The sequence below is a fragment of the Gopherus evgoodei genome, chromosome 4 (genome assembly GCF_007399415.2).
Source record: "Gopherus evgoodei ecotype Sinaloan lineage chromosome 4, rGopEvg1_v1.p, whole genome shotgun sequence".
Taxonomy (NCBI): Eukaryota; Metazoa; Chordata; order Testudines; family Testudinidae; genus Gopherus; species Gopherus evgoodei.
The window spans coordinates 11065686-11085507 of record NC_044325.1 but is presented as its reverse complement, the minus strand read 5'-3'; the positions used below and the strand labels follow the sequence as shown (position 1 = coordinate 11085507).

The 19822-nt window shown below is 48.3% G+C and overlaps 1 protein-coding gene across 1 annotated transcript in view; it reads left to right on the top strand.

The window, feature by feature from the left end:
* DLGAP5 (DLG associated protein 5) overlaps positions 1-19822 on the top strand; it is a 75395-nt gene that overhangs the window by 41460 nt on the left and 14113 nt on the right. Inside the window, exons 12-15 of the mRNA XM_030562958.1 lie at positions 1013-1173; positions 4202-4294; positions 6481-6703; positions 9203-9437. Of these exons, the coding sequence (XP_030418818.1) occupies positions 1013-1173; positions 4202-4294; positions 6481-6703; positions 9203-9437 (712 nt within the window). The remainder of the gene's footprint in view (positions 1-1012; positions 1174-4201; positions 4295-6480; positions 6704-9202; positions 9438-19822) is intronic.

Here is a 19822-nt window from a genome sequence, read left to right as displayed (position 1 = left end):
TCGAATCTTGTATAGCACAGGCCACCAACCCCACCTAGCACCCACAGAGTAACCAACAACTGAAATGAGACCAGTCTTACAATCCACAGGACACTAGACTATTATGAGCCACAAGCAGAGAGTAGAAGGGACTGAGGTGCATGAGTGACCGAGGCCACCATGATGACAGGAAAATGATTAAGTGAGGTATACCCAGATAATCCTGACAAGAGACTTGCACCCACATACTGCAGAGGAAGGCAAAAAAACCCCAAGATCTCTGCCAATCTGATGTGAGGGGAAATTCCTTCCCAACCTCACATGGTGATTAGTTATAGCATGATAATTTAAGCTAGAACCAGCAGACCAAGCACCTGAGAGAGAATGTGTGCTTGGTGCCACCTCAGAGCTCTGGCCACCCTGCAGCATCCCATCTCCAGCGATGGTCATCTTCTGATGCTTCAGAGGAAGGAGACAAATAAAAACCCAGCCAGAATAGCTGGAGGGTGGGGGGCCATCCCTTCTGGTGGCCAGCTGAAACCCTGAAGCATGAGATTTAGGATGCAGTTTGCTGACACTAATAAAATAAATGGAGTTGTCCACCAAAAGAACTTAACTTATTTTCAAACTTTGCCCTTTGTGTGACTCCCTCCCTCCCCCCCCCCCCCAAGCATGAAACATAGCCAAGCTATAGAATAGCTTTTAAACCAAATTTAAGACTTAACATTCTTGTTTGGGGAGCATGAGTCCAATGCCATAGACAGACCTCCTCTTTAAAGATCTCTGGAGGTTGTGTTACTTCTAAAAGTAGCTAGCATGCCTAGAAGAGTTGCAAATACGGTGGTTGGCTGCTGCTCCATATGAGCTGTTTTGAAACATTGCTCTGGATGCAGTGAATCTGAAGTCGGGTTATACAGGAAGCAAATTCTGGCACTCTACACTATTAGACATAAATAGATTAAACCACAATAACGGTAGAATGAAATGTTCTTTTAAATGTGTATATTCAACTGTTAACTTTTTTTATCATCAGCAAAAGATCTCATTCGAACAACAGTTGGTCAAACGAGACTGCTCATAGCAGAGAGGTTTCAACAGTTTGAAGGACTGGTGGATAACTGTGAATTTAAACGGGGTGATAAGGAGACGACATGCACAGATCTGGATGGATTTTGGGATATGGTTAGTTTTCAGGTATGCACTTAATGTTAAACTACAACAAAACACAGAACCTCTACAAAATTCATGTGAAACTTCTTTCAATCCACTGTGTTCATTTTATGGAGGCTGCATTTGTAGATTTTCAGACCCTAATGTATTTTGTGTACACAAAGCAAAACTATAGATGCTGGTTTAATAGTCTAATGGTAACCTGTTCACTGTAACACAGCTGTGTGTGGTCACAGTGTTAGCGTACAGTTACCATTAGACTAATCTTTTGAGAGAAGTGGGGAAGAGCATCTACAGACCCCCTTCCGTGTATTTCAGAGAGCAGTAGTGAAGTGCATTTGAGCCTGGGGAAAAATGAACCTTTCCTAAACTGGAATTAATTAGTGCTGCTTGTCCTTTTTTTAACCCAGCAAGCTTGTAACTAGTCAAATCAAAAGGCAAAAATGTATTTAGCTTGTAATGACCATCCAAGGGAACTGAAGTTTGGATTCTCTCGGGGAAGTGGGTGGGTCTCCCACCTGGAAAGTCACAGGCACTAGGGAAGAAACCTTTGGCTAATGCAGCCAACTTTGTATATGCTGAAAGAATGGAATACACTACGCACGTCTGTTTGGTTGCTGGAAAGGCATCAGAAAACCTTTTACCTAGGAGGAAGCATAAGGGTGCTGTGGAGACAAACTTGGCATAAAAAAATCCCCGGCTCTGCCCAGTTCTCCCTCACTATTCAGTCACTTGCACATGCTGTGGGTGAGAGGAAAGCAGGTGGAATCAGATATACATTACCTCAGAGAACCAGTTCACCAGGGCTAGACCAAGTGTTGTAACTCCAGATCGACAGGGGACAGCAAACTCCTTATCACATTCAAAGACAAGCCAGGGAGATGGTACTGTTGTAGTACAAGTTTGTGTCCATAGCCTCAAGAGGTAGGGACCGAACAGGCTAGGAGAAGGAATCTAGGAAAGGAGGCAGAGATGTAGCAAATCTTGCAACAACTCTACACTAAAAATGTTTCCTGCCTAGTGATGAGTCTGCACTTCTGGGTGTTGCAGTTGTAGGTACTGTTATACAATAATCTGTTCCACATAGCCTTAAATGTAATGAGTTCTAAGAGAATTTCTTTGACACAACTTAATTTCTCACTTTTTATTTCTAATTCAGCATGTGAACAGTAGGCTGTAAGCAGACTACTTTAATTCTAGGTGCTGGATTTCCTGAAGGTGATCTGATGTTTTCTTTCATTGGATCGTCCAGTGTGACACAGGCTGTTTTGAATAAACCGAAGTATATTTGAATCTAATGTGTGTCTATTTAGTGTTAGTCACATCAGCTATGTTAACAGGGAGCCAGCAGTTCGTTTCTCCAACTAGAGTCTGTTGGCAGTTCAGCCCGCTTCTATAGTTAATTGGAAAAAGTACAGAAAAGGGCAAAAAAAGTATTAGGAGTATGGAACAGCTTCCATATGTGGAGAGATTTATAAGACTGGGACTTTTCAGCTTTGAAAAAAGACTAAGGGGGGATATGATAGAGGGCTATAAAATCATGACTGGTGTTGTCATAACCTATTCCCAGATTTGGACCTTAGCGTCCAAAATATGGGGATTAGCATGAAAACCTCCAAGCTTAGTTACCAGCTTGGACCTGGTAAAGCTGCCACCACTCAAAAAATTAGAGTGTTTTGGGGCACTCTGGTCCCCCCAAAAACCTTCCCTGGGGACCCCAAGACCCAAATTCCTTGAGTCTCACAACAAAGGGGAATAAACCATTTCCCTTCCCTTCTCCCTTCCAGGTGTTCCCTCCCTGGGTTCCTGGAGAGATACACAGAAGCAAGCTCCGTGCAGCTAAACAGAGGGATTCCACCCTCTCTATTTCCAGTCCTGGAAAACACAAGCACCGAGAGAGAGCCAAGCCCCCCCCCACCCCCCTCCTTCACCCAGAGGGAATGCAAAGTCAGGCTAGTAAATCTAACACACACAGATTTCCCCCTGACTTCTTCCTGCCACCAATTCCTTGGTGAGCTACAGACTCAATTCCCTGGAGTTCCCCACCAAAGAAAAACTCCAACAGGTCTTAAAAAGAAAGAAAAAATACATAAAAATGGTCTCTCTGTATTAAGGTGACAAATACAGGGTCAATTGCTTAAAAGAAATATGAATAAACAGCCTTATTCAAAAAGAATACAATTCAAAACACTCCAGCAACTACACACATGTAAATACAAAAAAAAACACATAAACCACTGTCCTTTCTGTACTTACAACTGGGAAACAGAAGATTAGAAAGCAGGAGACAGAAATCCTCTCATAGCCGAGAGAGAGTACAGGCAGAAAACAAAGGACTAAGAACTCTCACCTAAACTTCCCTCCACCCAGATTTGAAAAAGTCTTGTTTCCTAATTGGTCCTCTGGTCAGGTGTTTCAGATTACTCCTTTCCAGGTGAAAGAGACATTAACCCTTAGCTATCTTTTTATGACAGGTGTGGAGAAAGTAAATAAGGAAATGTATTATGAGAAGGAATAAATAACACTAGGGGTAATAAAATGAAATGAATAGGCAGCAGGTTTCAAAGCAAACAAAGTAGTATTTCTTCACACCACATAGTCAACCTGTGGAACTCTTTGCTAGAGGATGTTGTGAAGACCAAGACTATAACAAAGTTTTAAAAAAACAAAACAAAACCCTAGATGAATTCATGGAGGATAGGTCCATCAGTGCCTATTAGCCAGCATGGGGAGGGATGGTGTCCTTGGCCTCTGTTGGCCAGAAGCTGGGAATGGCTGATGGGATGGATCACTTGATGATTGCCTGTTCTGTTCATTCCTTCTGAAGCACCTGGCATTGGCCACTGTCAGAAGACCGGATACTGGGCTAGATGGACCTATGATCTGACCCAGTATAGCCGTTCTTATGTTCTTAATGCAAAGGTGCCTAAATACACAAACCACCTGTTTTATGCTTAAAAGACATTTGATTGAAATAAATTATGCAGCTGTAAATGTGTGTATTTCGACCATAACCTAGTTCTCTAGCAGTTTTTTCTTGGATCTTCAACAGGTAGAAGATGTGAATAAAAAATTTGATTACCTGAGTAAACTTCAAGAGAATGGTTGGCAGCCTGTTAACATCCCAAGCAAAAGAGCCATCAAGGTATGTGCGACTCCTAAAAGTCTGCTCTAAGATTTAACATGTAACTGTTTTGAACAGCTCTAAATAGAATATTTGTAGTGTAAGGCTACTATGCCTTCTGAAGCCCTGCTCATTGTTTTTCCTCTCTAAATAAAACTAGTAACATTAGAGAACTCCTTTCAAAAAACAGTCTTCACCCTTTCACTCTCACCCCCAATTAACTGGCAGTAGTGACCTATAGTTTAGCCTTTTCTGGCCCAAGGAATTGGGACTAGGAATTGAAATCTTAACTCTTGCACAGAGAATCACTTCAAAGGCATACCATCTCTTAAGGCTTGTCTACACTACAGTTACGTTGGTATAACTTATGTCGCTCAGAGGTGTGAGTCACACTCAGATCTGTGTAATTTATGTCACACCAAAGTGCTGGTGTGGACAGCACTATGTCAGCAGGTGCTCCTGCCGATGTGGCTACCCACTCTCACTGGGGTAGTTTTATTATGCCAGCAGGAGAGCTCTCTCCCATTGGCACAGTGTCTTCACTAATTGTGCTACCACGATGCAGCTGCATCAATGTAACTGCCCCACTGTAGCACTTCTAGTATAGACTAGGCCTCAGAATTAAAGTCGGTAGAAAGCCTGTAATAAGGCAGTGGCTTCCTCAGGACCTGACAGGGAGGGACTATTACACTCGCCTGGATGGGTACAGGCAAACCTGCCCCGCCCCCTTCACAGGAAGTGTAAGGGCAGGGCAGAAAGTGTAAGAAGAAGGCCGTGCCTCTCAGTTGCAGGTGGACTGGGGAAGGAGGTGGATGACTCCCCGAGAGCCGCACCCTGGGCAGGACCCAGGTTTGGCCATGGAGTAGACCAATTCCCTACTGACCCAAGAGGCAATAGGGCCTGGGGAGACATCAGAGGAAGTGCTGCAGGACAGAGCCTGATCATGATGGAGGAATGCTGACAGAGTTGGGTAGGAAATAGGTCAGGGAAACCAGATGTTGGTCCAGTTGTGCTGGCAGGGCACGAGGCAGTGGTTCCCTATTGACCCAGTTATGGGACTGTCTGCCACTGCTACGGCCCTGAGCTGGCACCTGGTGGAGTAGGGTGGGCCTGGGTATCCCTACGCCCTGCCACTGCCCCACATCTAGGGCTGGCTACATACTCTACTTACCCTAGCCCAGAAGGCCTGCATCAGAGACTGCTGAGTGATTGCTTGCCTCAGCCAGGAGGGCGAGGGCCATAAACTGTTGACTACTTTGTCCATCTCAAGTGCCAGAACCCAGACCTCCTGCTGTTTGCCCCTGCCAGAAGGGGGTGCCACAGAGCCTGAGAGGGAAGGCAGCTACAAATTTCAAGTGTAGTAGCTAACATCTCAGTTGTGGTCTAGAGGAAGGACTCTTGTCAGTACAATATTAACTCAGTTTGCTTTTTCAGGTCAGGTCTTTGCAGTCATGCAGTGGCAAAAGTAGGAAGCTGTTGGTAACTTTGCTAAACCTGTGCTGTAAATGCTAAACTGTAATGAAAAGAAGTAAACGTAAGACAGTTCCGCTATTGGGGTTAGAATACTTCTGATATTTTGGGTATGAAATAGTCTGACACACTCCAAAAACATAACTCTTACAGTATTTAATACAGTCTGCCAAGTGGAAGGTAAGTCATCACTGCCAGTGACTCATTGGGCTAACAGTCAAGGCTGTGTGCGTTTCACAGTTTGGCTGCAGAATTATCCACCAGAATATAAGCTTCAAGTTAAGAAATTGTTAGACCCTTGTGGTTAGGAAGAGAAACTTTACAGGTTAGCTAGTAGCATCCCATTTGCTGAAGTCCATGATGTCCTGCATCTCTATCTCCTGGCCATTAGGAGTCTCTGCAGCCCACTGCTTATAAGGTCATGAGCAGAAGAAACCCTGATTGCTGTCAGCAAAGTGTTAGGAAAAGTTTTGAACTCTTGGCTTTTACTTCAACACTCCTTGCAAAGAAATTGCTCTGCTCTTTTTGTCCATTCCCCAAACCCTGAAATAGTTGAATGACAGTACAAGAGATCAAGGACATGAACAGGCATGATCTTTCCAGCAATTAGATTCCCCATCGCCACCTTTGTATGGGCACTATTTACAGTGGCCGACAGCTCCAAAGATGTTCTTGTATAACTGCCTTTTGTCTCTAAGCTTTAAGATGTGATAGAGATTCTCTTTTACAACTTTCAGAAGAGAGCTGTCCCAAGTGGGATATCTAAGCCGAAACAGGGGGCTGCTGGAAGAACTGCTGCCCGAAACCGTATCGCTGCCATAAGAGCAGCCATGAAGGAGAAAATGAAGCAGGGAGAGACAGCAGCTGACTCTGCAGTCCAAGAGATGCTGAAAGAAGAAGAAAAAGTGGTGTTTGAGGCAGGATTTTTCAGAATTGAAAGTCCTCTAAAATCTTTTCCAGGTCAGTGAAATTCATTGCTATTACTGTGACCTGGAACTGCTGGGTGACTTTCTCCACCTGTGCTCCAGTTTGAATTTTGCTGATTATATCTGATGCTGTTGTATCACTTTAGTATCAGGAGGAATGATATTTCATCTCACTCAAAGTTAATTACACAAGGAACTGAAGGCAATTGTTTTGCATGGATGAAGTTATTTGAATGAAATCACTCAGTTGAGAGGCCTACTGAAGTAAATCAGGCAGTAATGTGACAATGGGTTGTATACAGTTTTCAGCACCTGGTCAACTACAAAGCTTTGTTGAGTATTCTTGCTTTACTCACATGACTAAACAACCTCTAGATCTCTATAAATAGGTTCTGCCCTTTGTTACTGTGCTAGACACATAGTTAAGAGAGCAAAGGAGTACACACGATCTTTCTTCTTCTGCAGTCTAATTATGAAATCATTTTTCTCACTAGCCCTTGTTCCCAGTTGGCTCTGAGCCATTAAGAGCAGTGTTCAGCTTCTTTTCTCTACCATCTTTCTAGGTGTTCAGTCTGATTCTAAGGGTATGTCTACACTACAGCATAATTTTGAATTAACTAAAACCGGTTTTATAATACCGATATTATAAAGTCGATTTTATGCGTCCACACTAGGACACATTAATTCGGCGGTGTGCATCCATGGTCCTAGGCTAGCGTCGATTTCTGGAGCCGTGCACTGTGGGTATCTACTGTAAAAGAATGAGGCCAATAATGTCGATTTGCGTCCACACTAACCCTAAATCGATATAGTAATATCGATTTTAGCGTTACTCTTGTTGGGGAGGAGTACAGAAATCGATTTTAAGAGCCCTTAAAATCGATTTAAAGTGCATTGTAGTGTGGACGGGTACAGCATTAAATCGATTTAACGCTGTTTAAATCTATTTAACTGCGTAGTGTGGACCAGGCCTGAGAGTGTGTTCTCAACTCCTGTTGTTCTTGGGTATAGCTTCTTCCCAAAACTAGCAGAATTCTTTTAATGCACATGTGACTAATACCTTGAGGTCTTTAAATTAAAAGGATTCAGGAACATTGGCTTTAAATGCCAAGATGGTGTCCACTAACAAATCTGAATCTGTCAGATGAAACAAGATGAGTGACAGAGTATCTTACTGGACCTACTTCTATAGGTGAGAGACAAACTGTCAGGTTACACAGAGCTCCTCTTCACTTCTGGGACATACAGGGAAATACAAGGTGGAACAGATTGTTTAGCATAAGTAGTTAAGACCTATCAAGGGACCATTCAAGATGAAGTGGCCCTTTAACACCTCTCTGGTCATATGGGGGGAAAGCTAGGGCAGGGGATTAAGTTGGTTACAGATTGCTGTAATAAGCCAGAAATCCAGTATCTGTTCAGTCCATGATTTTTAGTATCTAGCAAAGTTACAAATTTAAGCTCCCAGGCTTATCTTTTGATGGTGTTGTGCAGGTTTCCTTTCAGGATGAGGATTGAGAGGTCAAATACAGTGATCACTTTTTGGAAAGTGTTCGCCCACGGGTGATAGTGGTTTTGTCTTATCATTTTTCTGTAAGCGCTCATATGAGAGCATGGTGATTGTTTCGTTTCTCCCACATAGTTGTTGTTGGGGCATTTAGGGTTTGTGTACACTGCACTTGCGGCTGGCCTGTGCTAGCTGACTTGGGCTCAGGCTGAGAGGCTGTTCAGTTGTGGTGTAGATGTTCTGGCTCTGGCTGCAGTCTGAGCTCTGGGACCTTTCCACCCTGCAGGGTTGTAGAGCCCAAACGTGGATATCTACGCTGCAGTTAAACAGCCCAACAGCCCGAGCCCAAGTCACCTTGTGTTGTGGGGGGCGTTTATCATTGTATCAGCGGAGATATTTCTACAGGTTTTGCATCTGTTCTTGCAGGGGTTTGGTGCTGCTTTGAGTTGTTCCGTTCTAGTCTGTAGGGGGCTTGCTTCTGTCAGATGAAGCAGTTAAGACTATGAATGTGAGTGTGTCCTTTTAAACCTTAAGGTTTAAAAATCTCCATTGTTAATGAAACCAGAGATAAAAGCTGAAATTAATTAATAAAAAAAGTATACAGTATAATTTGTGCTGTTTTTTATACTTCAGTTGATATGTATAGTAAAACTGACTACAGTACTTTGTTCTTATTCCTAGTCAGTTTCAGATTCTGGGTCTCCTGTACTATCACAGCTGTACACTTCAAGAGAATGTCAAAATCCAAGATATTTACTAGAATACTTGAAAGATGTTTTCATATTTAGTAATTTTTTTAAATTTAAACTGTTAGTGTCCTGTTCACACTTGTCACCTTTGTCCATATTCTATCTGGTAGAATTCACAAGAAATTATTAACTTGCCATCTGAATAAACCACTTAAGTTCAACAAATAGGAAAAAATAGCAAATTAGAAAGTGTTTCTAATCAGAATCTTGGTCACTGAATTTGTCCCATCTTACAGAAACATCTCCCATCTAATGACACTTTAAACATATTTTTCAGCTTTGCCTTCCAAAACACCTGGCAGATCTTCACAACGGATTTCTAAACAACTGACAACTCCAAGATCAGCCAGTAGAACTTTGCTCCAAAGCAGTCTTGCCATTCTCTGCAGCTCTGAGGACACTGTTGCAAAACAGACAACACCAGCAGCCAGTGGCTTTCATGTTCCACAAAATCCTAACAGGCTCCAGGCTCCTACTAGAAAAACTCTGTTTGGCAGCACACTTGAACAAAGGTAAACACTTGAATACAGCTTCATTCTAACGTCAGAAGTTACCGGTTAACTTTTAAATGGGAATATAGACACCTCTCGGCACATATAGTTGTCAATATTCATGTTTGCTAAATCTTACCATTAATTCTGCTTGGGTAAAAGATATCAAGTCCTTGTTTTCCTCCCTCCACTGACCTAAAGCGAATCTTAAGGCTTTGCATCTCAAATATAACTTCACTGTGCATAAGCATACATTTACTTTCTGTCCAGAAAATGAGTTGTGTAGTGAGTAGTGACAGGGACCCAGCCATGATGGTAGGAGGGAGAACAGCACACTAAAGACAATACATTTCAAGAAGGTAGACTGTAGCAAACTCAGGGAGTTGGTAGGTAACATCCCATGGGAAGCAAGTCTAAGGGGAAAAACAATTGAAGACAGTTAGCAGTTTTTCAAAGACACATTAGTACGGGCACAAGAGCAAACTATCCCGCTGCATAGGAAAGATGGAAAGTATGGCAAGAGACCATCCTGGCCTAACCAGGAGATCTTCAATGATCTAAAACTCAAAAAAGAGACTTACAAAAAATTGGAAACTCAGTCAAATTACAAAGGATGAATATAAACAAATAACACCAAGTATGTAGGGACAAAATTAGAAAGGCCAAGGCACAATATTAGATCAAACTAGCTAGGGACATAAAAGGAAACCAGAAAACATTCTGCTGATACATTAGAAGCAAGAGGAAGACCAAGGACAGAGTAGGCCTGTTACTCTGAGGGAGGAATAACAAAATGTGGAAATGGCAGAGGTGCTTAATGACTTCTGTTTCAGTTTTCACCAAGAAGTTTGGTGGTGATTGGGCGTCTAACACAGTGAATGCCAGGGAAAATGAAGTAGGATTAGAGTCTAAAATAGGGAAGGACCAAGTCAAAAATTACTTAAACAAGTTAGATGTCTTCAAATCACCAGCGCCTGATGAAATGCATCCTAGAATACTCAAGGAGCTGACTGGAGAGAGCTCTGAGCCATTAGCAATTATCTTTGAAAAGTCATGGAAGATGGGAGACATTCCAGAAGACTGGAAAAGGGCAAATATAGTGCCCATCTAGAAAAAGAAAAATAAGGATAATCCGGGGAATTAGACCAGTCAGCTTAATTTTTGTACCTGGAAAGATGATTGCAAATTGATTGCTTAATTAATATAATTTGCTCCACTTAGAAGTTAATAAGGTGATAAATAACAGTCAGCATGGATTGTCAAGAGCAAATTGTGTCAAACCAACCTGACAGCTTTCTTTGACAGGATAACAAGCCTTGTGGATAGGGGGGAAGTGGCAGATGTGGTATATCTGGACTTTAGTAAGGCTTCTGATACTATCTTGCATGACCGTCTCATAAACAAACTAGGGAAATACAATCTAGATGGAGCTACTATAAGGTGGGTGCATAACTGGTTGGAAAATAGTTCCCAGAGAGTAGTTCTTCTTCGAGTGATTGCTCATATCCATTCCAGTTAGGTGTACGCGCCGCGCGTGCACATTCGTCGGAAAACTTTTACCCTAGCAACTCAGTGGGCCGGCCGGTCGCCCCCTAGAGTGGCGCCACCATGGCGCTCCATATATACTCCTGCCGGCCCACCCGCTCCTCAGTTCCTTCTTACCGCCCGTGTCGGTCGTTGGAACAGTGGAGCGCGGCTTAGCTGACCTCCACTTCCCTAGCTACTCGTTTTCTCGTATATAATTATGCAGTTATAACACTTTTATATATATATTTGTATGGTTATACGTGTTTTCTTTGCTAACATGGTTAGTTTAGTTAGCGGGGTTCAGGAAGTAGCCCCTTCCATGAGCCCAGTGCCGGAGCCATGCATGGCTCACCGGGTTTTAAAAGGGGCCCGGCTTGCCAGAAGCCGCGGCCGAAGAGAGATCTACATGACTCCTGTTTGAAGTGCCTCAGGGAATCACACTTGACAGATAAGTGCCCCATGTGCAAGGCTTTTAAGCCGAGAGCAAAAAGGTGCGGGACTTTCACTTACCCCTCCACCTTGGGCGCCGAGCGATGTTCAAGCGGCGGGCAGAAGCGCCTCCTCGGCACCGGACCCCGCCGGTACCACCAAGGCCTTTCGGCACCGACCGTCGCCGGCACCGATGTCGACTCGGCACCGCTCCCTTCTTCCGAGGTCGAGAGAGTCTACGATTCCTGCTGGTGCCTGGCGGCTCCCCGGCACGCGCCGTGGTTGAGCCCCCTGCTCCCGCTACTTCCGTGCCACCTGCATCGCAGCCAGAGAGCTCGCCTAAGTTGCGTTATCCGGCACCGTCACCTGCAGAGGCACCAATGACTTCGGCTCCGTCGATTCCAGTCCCCCAGGACCATGGAATCCAGTGCCTGGCAGCTCCCCGGCTCGTGCCGTGGTAGAGCTTACTGCTCCTGCTGCTTCTGTGCCAGCTGCACCACAGCTAGACAGCTCGTCTAAGATGGCTCGCCCGGCACCGACGACGTCGGCACCGTCGATCCCGGTCCCACGAGGGCCGTAGAATCCAGTGCCTGACGGCTCCCCGGCGCGCGCCGTGGTTGAGCTACTGCTCCTGCTGCTTCCGTGCCAGCGGCACCGCAGCCAGAGAGCTCGTCTAAGTCGGATCGCCCGGCGCCGACACCTGCTACGGCACCGATGACGTCGTCACTGTCGATCCCGGTCCCACAAGGGCCGTAGAATCCGGTGCCTGACGGCTCCCCGGCACGCGCCGTGGTTGAGCGTATTGCTCCTGCTGCTTCCGTGCCAGCGGCACCGCAGCCAGAGAGTTCGTCTAAGTCGGATCGCCCGGCGCCGACACCTGCTACGGCACCGATGACGTCGTCACCGTCGATCCCGGTCCCACAAGGGCCGTAGAATCCGGTGCCTGACGGCTCCCCGGCACGCGCCGTGGTTGAGCGTATTGCTCCTGCTGCTTCCGTGCCAGCAGCACCGCAGCCAGAGGGCTCGTCTAAGTCGGATCGCCCGGCACCGGCACCTGCTGCGGCACCGATGACGTCGGCTCCGTCGATCCCGGTCCCACAAGGGCCGTAGAATCCGGTGCCTGACGGCTCCCCGGCACGCGCCGTGGTTGAGCGTATTGCTCCTGCTGCTTCCGTGCCAGCAGCACCGCAGCCAGAGGGCTCGTCTAAGTCGGATCGCCCGGCACCGGCACCTGCTGCGGCACCGATGACGTCGGCTCCGTCGATCCCGGTCCCACAAGGGCCGTAGAATCCGGTGCCTGACGGCTCCCCGGCACGCGCCGTGGTTGAGCTACTGCTCCTGCTGCTTCCGTGCCAACGGCACCGCAGCCAGAGAGCTCGTCTACGTCGGATCGCCCGGCACCGACACCTGCTGCGGCACCGATGACGTCGGCACCGTCGATCCCCGGTCCTGCAAGGGCCGTAGGATCCGGTGCCTGGCGGCTCCCCGGCACGCGCCGTGGTTGAGCTAAGGCTCTGGCTGCTTCCGTGCCAACGGCACCGCAGCCAGAGGGCTAGTCTAAGTCGGAGCACCCGGCACCGACACCTGCTGCGGCACCGATGACGTCGGCACCGTCGATCCCGGTCCCGCAAGGGCCGTAGAATCCGGTGCCTGACGGCTCCCCGGCACGCGCCGTGGTTGAGCTCCTGCTCCGGCTGCTTCCATGCCAACGGCACCGCAGCCAGAGGGCTAGTCTAAGTCGGATTGCCCGGCACCGAAGCCTCTGAGGCACCGACAACATCGGCACCGTCGATTCCAGTCCCACAAGGGCTATCGAATCCGGTGCCCGACGGCTCCCCGGCACGCGCCGTGGTTGAGCGTATTACTCCCGCTGCTTCAGTGCTGACGGCACCGCAGCCAGACAGCTTATCTAACTCGGTTCGCCCGGCACCGGCACCTACCGAAGCTCTGATGACCTCGGTACCGTGGATCCCGGTCCCACGAGGGCCGTCGAATCCGGTGCCTGACAGCTCCCCAGTACGCACTGTGGTTGAGCCTGCTGTTCCCTTCACGCCGGAGATGTTACCAACGGCGAGGGCTCTCAGTGCCATGACAGAGTCAGTGCTGCCTGACCCGGGCACCGCCGGTACGGGTAATACAGTCTCTTCAGGGGACTGTCCCCTGTCAGTACAGCAGAGCGGCACCGTTCATGATCACGGTGCCGCAGACACTCCAAGTCCTGTCGGCACGCCGGACACCACTGGCAGTCCCGGTGCTGTTTTCCTCGGTACTGGTCACACTCGCTGCACCGGTCGGTATCCCGTTCGCCGACCCGCTATCGGCACCGTTCCGACATCTGGCACCGGGGCAGGTACCTTGACTCCTGTAGCCCTTCTCCGAGCCTCGAGATCTCGGTCGACCTCCCGGCACCGTTCTGGTTGCGGGTCTGGATCTCGTTCCAGGTACCGATACGCCTCCCGATGCCGGTCCCCGGTGCCGAGTTGGGCAAGGTCCGAGTGAGTCAGAGACTCGGCCCGTGCCTTCTTTTAGTACCTCCATGGCCGTCCGGACACGCATCCGTGTCATCCCATATGCGCAGATTTTATGCTCAGGACCACGATCCTGATATGATGGCCAGCGGGCGCCAGCCCCGAAGCAGAAAGAGCCTTGGCGAATGCAAGGTGTACTCTGCAGGGGCCCTGCAGCTCTGGGTAGCAAAGCAACAAGCCTTGCTTAGCTGCGATAATTATAGCACCTGGGTGAAGGAGTTTCCCCCTCAAAACTCCCACCTGGAGTTCGCTGCCGTCTTGGAGGACGGGGGAAAGAATTTACCCTTTGTTGGTAAAGGCATCTTCGCGGCAGAGACAGCTCCAGACTGCGAAGCCTGCTGGACAATAGGGTCCTAATGCGTCTCAGCATGTATACGCCAGCAACCAAACGCAGGCCTTTATGGCCCCAGCCGCCATACTCTGTGCCTAGCCAGAGGCAGAACTCTGGAAAACGGCAAGGCCAAGGTGGTCGCAGACAAACGTCAGGCCCCCTAAAAAGCCAAAGTCAAGGTCCCTCGCAATTACCACTGGGACCAAAGACGGACCTTCCAAGGTTCGCCGGAGGGCGGTGTACCAGTCGCAGGACGGGATCCCGATCCCGCTTTCTCCTGGCATGGCCCCAGTTACTTTTAGATCGCTGGGTCCTGCGCACGATGGAGCATAGGTACCACCTTTTAATTGGTCCAGCCCTGTCCCCCTTCAGCGGACGAAAGGGGCAAGGGGTTTTACTCCCGTTATGCCCTAGTCCCCCACTCGAACACAGGTCTCAGACCTCCCTGGTCCTGCATGGACTCAACCGGTTTGGGATAAGGTTGAAGTTCTGCATGGTATCCCTGGGAACCATTATTCCATCCTTGCCTCCTGGGGGCTACTATGCCGCCCTGGATATGAAGGACGCGTACTTTCGCAATGCCATCTTCCCTCCGCACGGGAGATGCCTCCGCTTTATAGCCAGCGGTGAATACTCCCGGTTTACGGCCATAGTCGCCGCCTACCGTCGCTGATGTCGGATATGCGTTTTTCCGTATCTGGACGATTCGCTTATCCGAGGAGACTCTGAGACACAAACCACTCAGCCCGTGGGCATCGTCACGGTCTTATTCACAGATCAAGGCCTGATGATTACTATAGAGCAATCCACTCTGGTTCCCACGCAGAGGTTGGGCTTCCTAGGGGCTATCCTGGTCTCCTACCTAGCCGGAGCCTGCTTATCACAACTGCGGTTTTAGGCGATGGCAACAATCATCTGAGGTCTGAAGGCTTTCCCAACGACCTCAGCTCGTTCTTGTCTCAGTCTCCTGGGTCCATGGTTGCCCGCAAGTTTGTAACCAAACACGCCAAGCTCCGCCTCCGTCCTCTCCAAGTCCGGCCCACCTCGGCGTACCGCTTGGACAGGGAGCCAATGGTCATGGTAGTCACCGTTCCCTCGAACGCCTTAGGCTCCCTAGAGTGGTGGCTAACTCCCTCCTTGGTGTGGACAGGGATGCGGTTTCATCCGCCCCAGCCCTCACTGCCCCTGACGGCGGACGCATCATCTCTCTGCTCGAGTGCTCATGGTCACCTCCGAGCTTAAGGCTGACATAACCTTATTCCCAGATTCTGGACCTTAGCGTCCAAAATATGGGGGTTAGCATGAAAACCTCCAAGCTTAGTTACCAGCTTGGACCTGGTACCTGCTGCCACCACCCAAAAAATTAGAGTGTTTTGGGGCACTCTGGTCCCACTGAAAAAACCTTCCCTGGGGACCCCAAGACTCAAATCCCTTGAGTCTCACAACAAAGGGAAATAATCCTTTTTCCCTTCCCCCCTCCAGATGCTCCTGGAGAGATACACAGACACAAGCTCTGTGAAACTACGCAGAGTGATTCCCCCTCTCCGTTCCCCAGTCCTGGGAACAAAAAGGACTTTCCTATTCACCCAGAGGAAATGCAAAATCAGGCTAGCAATCCAACACACAGCTTTCCCCTGATTTCTTCCTCCCACCAATTCCCTGGTGAGTACAGACTTAATTTCCCTGAAGTAAAGAAAAACTCCAACAGGTCTTAAAAGAAAGCTTTATATAAAAAAGAAAGAAAAAATACAAATGCTCTCTCTGTATTAAGATGTTACAACACAGGGTCAATTGCTTAAAAGAATATTGAATAAACAGCCTTATTCAAAAAGAATACAAATCAAAGCCCTCCAGCACTTACATTCATGCAAATACCAAAGAAAAGAAACCATAGAACTTACTATCTGATCTCTTTGTCCTTACACTTAGAAAACAGAAGACTAGAAAATAGAACTACTTCTCCAAAGCTCAGAGACAGCAGGCAAGCAGACAAAAGACTCAGAGACACAATTCCCTCCACCCCAAGTTGAAAAAATCCAGTTTCCTGATTGGTTCTCTGGTCAGGTGTTTCAGGTGAAAGAGACATTAACCCTTAGCTATCTGTTTATGACACGCCCCCCAAATTGCAGACAGTGGGGAAGCTCACTGGCGGCAATTTCCTTCTAGAACTTGAAAATAAACAGATTAATACAACACATGCACCTTTACATATACTACTAAGTATATAACTAACAGACTTTTACATTTTAAGAACACTTTTTAACTACTGGATTCTGGGAAACTCTCACGGGAGAGTGCATCAGCAACTTTGTTAGAAGCTCCTGTGATGTGTTGAATTTCAAAATCAAAATCTTGGAGAGCTAAACTCCAACGAAGAAGTTTCTTGTTGTTCCCCTTGGCAGTATGAAGCCACTTTAGTGCAGCATGGTCAGTTTGTAGTTGGAACCGCCGTCCCCAAACATATGGGCGTAGCTTTTCCAGGGCGTACACAATGGCATAGCATTCCTTTTCACTGACTGACCAGTGACTTTCCCTCTCAGACAGTTTCTTGCTGAGAAACACGACAGGATGGAAGTTGTGATCTGTTGCTTCCTGCATGAGCACTGCTCCTATACCACGCTCAGATGCATCCGTGGTTACTAGGAATGGCTTGTCAAAGTCCGGGGCCCTGAGCACAGGGTCCGACATGAGCGTTGCCTTAAGCTGGGTAAAGGCTTTTTGACACTCATCAGTCCACTTAACGGCATTTGGCTGGGTCTTTTTGGTTAGGTCGGTCAATGGGGCAGCGATTTGGCTGTAGTGTGGTACAAATCGCCTGTAGTATCCGGCCAAGCCTAAGAAGGATTGGACCTGTTTCTTGACCTTGGGACAGGCCACTTTTGGATAGCATCCACTTTGGCCTGTAGGGGGTTTATGGTTCCTCGACCCACCTGGTGCCCCAGGTAAGTCACTCTGTTTTGGCCTATTTGACACTTTTTGGCCTTAACAGTTAGTCCTGCCTGCCTGATGCGCTCAAAGACCTTTTCCAGGTGGAGTAGGTGTTCGGGCCAGGAGTCTGAAAAAATGGCCACATCATCGAGGTAGGCAACTGCAAATTCTCCCAGTCCAGCTAGTAGACCGTCTACCAGCCTCTGGAAGGTGGCGGGTGCATTTCGAAGGCCGAAAGGAAGGACATTGAATTCATACACCCCCGTATGGGTGACGAATGCTGACCTCTCCTTGGCAGGTTCATCTAGCGGTACTTGCCAGTACCCCTTGGTTAAGTCTATTGTAGAGATGAACTGGGCACGTCCCAACTTCTCCAATAGCTCATCGGTACGTGGCATTGGATAGTTGTCCGGACGAGTTACAGCATTTAGCTTACGGTAGTCCACGCAGAAGCGTATTTCCCCATCTGGTTTGGGTACCAGAACCACTGGAGATGCCCATGCACTGGTAGATGAGCGGATTATACCCATCTGTAGCATGTTCTGGATCTCCCGTTCTATAGCAGCTTGGGCATGAGGAGACACCCGGTAGGGTGGGGTTCTGATTGGGTGAGCATTACCTGTATCAATGGAGTGGTATGCTCGTTCAGTCCGTCCTGGGGTGGCTGAGAACAATGGGGCGAAGCTAGTGCACAGCTCCTTGATTTGTTGCCGCTGCAGACGTTCCAGGGTGGTTGAGAGGTTCACCTCTTCCACGCCACCGTCTTTTTTTTCCGTCGTAGTAGACACCGTCAGGCCACTCAGCATCATCTCCCTGGACTGTAAACTGACAAACCTGTAAGTCTCTGGAATAGAAAGGCTTGAGAGAATTAACATGGTACACTTTAGGCTTTAGTGAGGAATTGGGAAATGCTATGAGGTAGTTTACAGCTCCCAGGCGCTCTTGGACCGTGAATGGCCCTTCCCATGATGCTTCCATCTTATGGGCCTGTTGCGCCTTCAAGACCATAACCTGGTCTCCTACCTTGAAGGAACGTTCTCTGGCATGTCTGTCATACCAGGCCTTTTGCTCTTCTTGAGCATCCTTTAGGTTCTCTCTAGCAAGGGCTAAAGAGTGTCGGAGGGTGCTTTGTAGGTTGCTTACAAAGTCCAGAATGTTAGTTCCTGGAGAAGGCGTAAACCCCTCCCATTGCTGCTTCACCAACTGTAATGGCCCCTTAACCTCGTGACCATACACAAGTTCAAATGGTGAAAACCCTAAACTGGGATGTGGTACAGCCCTGTAGGCAAACAGCAACTGCTGCAACACTAGGTCCCAATTATTGGAGAATTCGTTGATGAATTTTCTTATCATGGCCCCCAAAGTTCCATTGAACCTTTCCACCAGGCCATTGGTTTGATGGTGGTACGGGGTGGCAACCAAGTGATTCACCCCATGAGTTTCCCACAGTTTTTCCATGGTCCCTGCCAGGAAATTAGACCCTGAATCTGTAAGGATGTCAGAGGGCCAACCTACCCTGGCAAAGATGTCTGTTAGGGCCAGGCACACAGTGTTAGCCCTGGTGTTGCCTAGAGCTACTGCTTCTGGCCATCGGGTAGCAAAGTCCACTAAAGTCAGTACGTACTGCTTTCCTCTGGGCGTCTTTTTTGGGAAAGGGCCCAGAATATCCACAGCTACTCGCTGAAATGGGACCTCAATTATGGGGAGTGGCTGGAGAGGGGCCTTGACCTGGTCTTGAGGCTTTCCCACTCTTTGGCATACCTCACAAGACCGGACATACTTGGCAACGTCCTTGCCCATCCCCTCCCAGTGGAAGGACTTCCCCAACCGGTCCTTGGTTCTGTTCACCCCAGCATGGCCACTGGGATGATCATGGGCTAAGCTTAAGAGCTTCCCCCGGTACTTAGTTGGAACCACCAACTGTTTTTGCGGCTGCCATTCTTCCCGGTGTCCACCAGAAAGAATTTCCTTGTATAAAAGTCCTTGGTCTATAACAAACCGGGATCGATTAGAAGAGCTGAGAGGCGGTGGGGTGCTCCGAGCCGCCGCCCACGCTTTCTGAAGGCTGTCATCTGCTTCCTGCTCAGCCTGGAACTGTTCCCTTGAGGCTGGGGTCACCAGTTCTTCCTCAGACTGTGGACTTGGGCTTGGTCCCTCTGGAAGCGATGTAGGTGATGGGGTTGTTTCCGTTGCTGGTGAACCGCTCTCCGCTGGTGCACCTGAGGGTATTTCAGGCTCTGGCTGAGCCTTTTGGGTATGGCTGTCGTGTGCTTCTGCCAGTTCTGGCTCGCTGGCGCCCTCTGGCGTTGAGTTTGAAGATGTGGTTGCACTTGCTGGTGCTGGTTGCTGTTCCAGTTCCGGGCCTGGGACTGGAGATGCTGTGGCTGTTTCAGTGGTAGGCATGGAATCCGGGTCCACTACCTCTGTCTGGGTCTCTGGTAACACAGACGGGGCCTCTGTGGACGGCTCAGGAACAGGAATGGGTCTGGAAGCTTGCCTGGTTTGGCTACGGGTAACCATTCCCACTCTCTTGGCCCGCCTCACCTGGTTGGCCAAGTCTTCCCCCAGTAGCATGGGGATAGGATAATTGTCATAGACTGCAAAAGTCCACATTCCTGACCAGCCTTTGTACTGGACAGGCAGTTGAGCTGTAGGCAAGTCTA